Below are 4,579 nucleotides of genomic sequence, written 5' to 3'. Positions count from 1 at the left end.
TATATATATATATATATATATATATATATATATATATATATATATATATATATATATATATATATATATATATATATATATATATATATATATATATATATATATATATATATATATATATATATATATATATATATATATATATATATATATACACACACACATACACACACACACACACATACAGGGTTTGGTCACCGAAGTTGTGACTACCTGCCGTCGCCTCTAATTGGCACGATTTATGCCCGTCGTGGATCGTGCATCTCTCGCCTCGCGCTCGCGGCCAGCCATAGACTCTTCGCCTGTCGAAATTTCCATCGATTGCGAATCGGTGTCTCTCTTTCAAGACAAGACATCACGACCACCTGTTGCAGGGCGTTTTTGCAGGTAGACTACGTGCTGATTCGCGTTAATTTCGTTCGGCGCAATATCGTTCGGAAGTTCAACGATAACCGAAGAAAGTGTCTCGCATTCCTAAACAGGGATTATCGACATGGTACAGCAGTTAGGAGAATCGGTTCCGCGTTCCCGCTAATGGAGATTACGTGTTTGCGTTACGAGGTGCTGATTGACACGATCGGAAAACAGTTTCGCGATCAGTCGTGCGTGAATCTCGTTCTCGTGCGCACACGCTATCGCCATGATCGGTTATACAGCAAACAAACCAATTGGTCTGTTCGACTTGCTTACACTTTTTTTTTTACACTTAAAATGAGACGGATGTATGTATTTGACGCTGAAAAGAGAGAAAGCGAAGATGGTGAGTGTAAAAAGTATAAGCAAGTCGAACAAACCTATTATCATCGTCGTCATTGCTAACGGTATCGATGACTACGATGCAGTGTCCAACGGTGGATCGAGTTCTATTAATAACGCAAATTAATAACGGATTTATCAACGGAAATTCGTTACTACAGAGCTGCGTATCTCGTGTTGGTAGCAAGCCTGCTTCTTAATAAATACGAAGGGAGATCGGCTTTAATGCGGACCGACCAGTTTGAAGAGCGGAGAAGCGGTAGCGATCGCGCAACAGCAACAGCAGTTACGAGCAGCAGGTGCGTCTCCCACTTCGACCTAATCTACATGAGCGGAATGCAGCCGAATTAAAGCTCCGGTCTTCTTGTTGCGATTGTCGTCGCCATCGTCGTCGACGTAATTAAACGTTCACGTCACGCGCACCGAAACCACGGGTTTCATTTCTGCGCCTTTCTCTTCTTCGTCGCGAGAGCGACGACTTCTCCGACGCCAGTAAATAAGCCAGTAAATATTCTAGATTATAAAGAAGAGTAACGATCGGACGAGCACGTTATTCGGTGAAAAGTGATCGTTACTTCGCGCGCGATGGCGCTGGACAGAACACATTCGTGCTCTAGCGTCTGCTTTGATTAACGCTAAGATTAATGAAGTATATGACGGTGAGAAATGAACGTTAACGCTTCATACACGTAATGGTCAATCCCGCACGATTATTGGCGAGTTATCTATGGGAAATGTCGAATGATCGAGATGCCACCAGACATCTCTGGTGTACCTCTGGTTGCATAGACATGAGAGAACTACATGATGGACACTATATGATTGGTCTCGTTTCACGATTCCACCCTGATCCTGGCCAAGCCAATTATCCTTTTTTTTTTCTTTTTTTTAAGGGAGTGGTATCCTTTTTTGCGACAATCTTCGCCGTACTTATATACACTCCTTCTTCCATACCCGAGAGCGACTTTCGCATCGGGACAGCAGCGTTCTGCCGCCGCGTTTCCGGCCGACCTTAATCGTGCATGCGTGACGAGTGCCACGCGAAGGACTTAAGGACCTTAGCTGGTATCGCGTGACTTTCAGGGTGGTGCATAGGGCCGGTAATTTATTCCCGCCGGGGACCCTGTCCCGAGGTTCCGTGACGTGTCTCGGACTTTTTTTCCTTCCATAATTCGTTGCGCGCGGATGAACGACCGTCGCGAAAGGGGTTAGCGAAGACCAGGGGACCATCGTGCTTCTGCGGGCGCTCGAACACATAAGGTGCGTGGCACCATGGGAATGAGTTAATTACTTCATACGCAACGTGGGTAGTGGCCGGTAATTATTTCATGTAGCAGATGCCCGTAAGCAGACGTTGAACGTTCGAGCGACATCGATAAATTACATTCGTATATACATCACAGCATTTTTAATAAAATTAATAATTAGTAGCTATTTTGATGTTGATTGAAAATGCTAGAAATATTATATAATAATAATAACTGTGTACATGTAAAACAATATTTCTTAAAACGCATGTATTTTATTATATTTTTAATTGTATATCACCATACCAAGAGTTAGTACATTTATAATAATTATTTATTTTGAGACATTTAAGCAATACATTACGTTTGATTTTATATTTGATTTATTTATCATGCTAAAATAATTTTTGTAATTATTAATTACAATTAATTAATTTTTTTCTCTATATAGTTTCTTCAGCTAAAAAAATACATGTAATATTAAAAATTAACTCAATTGTGTATCAAGTAAAGAATTAATTTATCGAAAATATTTATTTATAATTTACGTTTAAGCATTTATACAATTATTATTTAAAAAAGTTTAATAGATTTTTTTGTTGATTTAATTAGTTTGTTCTAACATTACTGTTCCATAATTGTACTAAAGGGAGAAAGAAGATTGTTTTGAAATTTTTGTTAATTTTGCAGCTTTATTAAGTATAAAGTAATTGAATGGAAGAATATTACGAAGACGAAATATGTGTGGTTACAAGGTATGAAAATGATCGTTAAACGCATTAGTTGAAAAAAAAACTCATGGATATCTATACATTTTTCTATACATCTGAACGAAGAACGTTGCAAGATCGAAGTAACAAAGTTTAAAAAATGGCCTGATTAATTTTCTATCTTGTGTAACAACAATTATTAGATTTTTGATCAGGATTTTGTCTCTTGACGATATTATCTTACCTACATTCGCTCCTTCTTAAGAAGAGTTGCATGGTGTAGATTTTAATGTTTTTCGGTTTTACGATGTTTGAGTCTTTAGTTTAACGCAGATATATCAGAATAAGAATTGTATGAAAATATTTTTTTCTATATCTTTTAAGAAATTCTTCCATAAAATATTTATTTAGATTTGAGATAAAATTTTTATGGAATAAGCTCTCTAAAATTATTTAAAGTTATAAAAGTAAATATTTTTTCATAATTAATAACTTTTTACAAAAGAAGAAAAAGCAGAAACGGAAACTCAGGGTAAAATAAAAAATTGTGATAATTAAAAAAATTACTTTCTAAATATTTCTGAAAGTAATATATTCGAGAAAATAACGCTTTTTAAACTTTCACGGATATTATCTTCAAAAATACCACAGAAGGTTTATCATCGGGTTATCATCCATTGCCATTAGGCAAATTTTCTGATATCTTTGAAGTATTCGAGAAAATAGTTTCTCCAATCGTCATTAGATAGCAGCAGTCATCAGTCAGTATAATAGTACCACATATAACCACGCGAGGTCTCTTTCGTCATCTTTCATTAGAGGTTCATCTATCTATATAGGGATTCTACTGTTACGACTGCCACTGCTTTCGTTCACAAGTCTGTTCGCGTTTACACTTTTTGCACTCACTCGCTTTCTCTCTCTCTTCCATTGCCTAAATATATATTTATCTCATTTTTAAATTTTTTGGGGGATTTCAAACAACGCAAACAGATTTCATATTTTCACAATCTAAAAGATAAAATTTATTAGTCATGTAATAATTGTTGTGCAAGCAACCATTAAATATGTATTGAACAGATTTTTACTTTTAGAATAAAGATTCAAATTAGTCTGATATATTACACAAAAGCTCCATCGAGAAATCGAGAAAATCGAAGACATTTCCTGGAATATGACAAATGTCGGCAGTATTCATTAATGCAAGTAATAATCTTTTCTATGTAACAATAGAGATGTCATCATAGGTGTCGTAACATAAAGAATTATAGAACAGGCAAATATTAGGTATATCTCTAGCGCAAGGCGATGGTAAGCCGAAAATAATTCATAATAATCTAACCGCAAACGAAATCGCTAACTTTTCTGATCGATCGTGTGGATATTTTTGTAATAACTTTCCAAGATCTTGTAATCGATCGCGTGAATAATCGTTGGCATTATTATATCTGTTTCAGTGGAGGAAAGTTCATTACCATTGGTGACAGAATTAGGCTGCCAGATGATGTAACAATGGGGTACATCATTGAGTATCTTCTGAAAAAACAGCTCACTGTGGTGGAACAGTTTCACTCACATTTGGAGCCAATGAAGTTCCTAAGCAAGGATACTTTCCATGAACAGGTAATTTCAACATTCTTTCTAAATTCTATTTTGAATAAGAGAATTTTATATAGTCTATTTTAGAGATGATTTTGGAGATGATTTTTTTCATATTTTTTATAGTATACTTTAATTAAGTATTTGATAATTATATGATAGAATTTGATTTGTGATCTGTATTTAGATAATGTTGAGGCGCATTACAGTAGATAATTGCTGATTATCCATGTAATTAATTTCTTTTTTATTGATGTGATCAATCAA

General features: G+C 35.4%; 1 protein-coding gene and 1 long non-coding RNA gene across 2 annotated transcripts in view; one reads left to right on the top strand and one right to left on the bottom strand.

The window, feature by feature from the left end:
- Positions 1–4,579, top strand: part of LOC108751912 (fringe glycosyltransferase) — a 104,604-nt gene that overhangs the window by 94,078 nt on the left and 5,947 nt on the right. Inside the window, exon 7 of the mRNA XM_018492399.1 lies at positions 4,171–4,336. Coding sequence (XP_018347901.1) covers positions 4,171–4,336 — 166 coding nt within the window. The remainder of the gene's footprint in view (positions 1–4,170; positions 4,337–4,579) is intronic.
- LOC108751913 overlaps positions 728–4,579 on the bottom strand; it is a 16,793-nt gene continuing 12,941 nt past the window's right edge. The window contains exon 3 of the long non-coding RNA XR_001939521.1: positions 728–794. This is a non-coding gene — a long non-coding RNA (uncharacterized LOC108751913). The remainder of the gene's footprint in view (positions 795–4,579) is intronic.

Source organism: Trachymyrmex septentrionalis, unplaced genomic scaffold, assembly GCF_001594115.1.
Source record: "Trachymyrmex septentrionalis isolate Tsep2-gDNA-1 unplaced genomic scaffold, Tsep1.0 scaffold53, whole genome shotgun sequence".
Classification (NCBI taxonomy): domain Eukaryota; kingdom Metazoa; phylum Arthropoda; class Insecta; order Hymenoptera; family Formicidae; genus Trachymyrmex; species Trachymyrmex septentrionalis.
The sequence above is the reverse complement of the archived record's forward strand: the minus strand, read 5'-3'. Positions and strand labels throughout refer to the sequence as shown.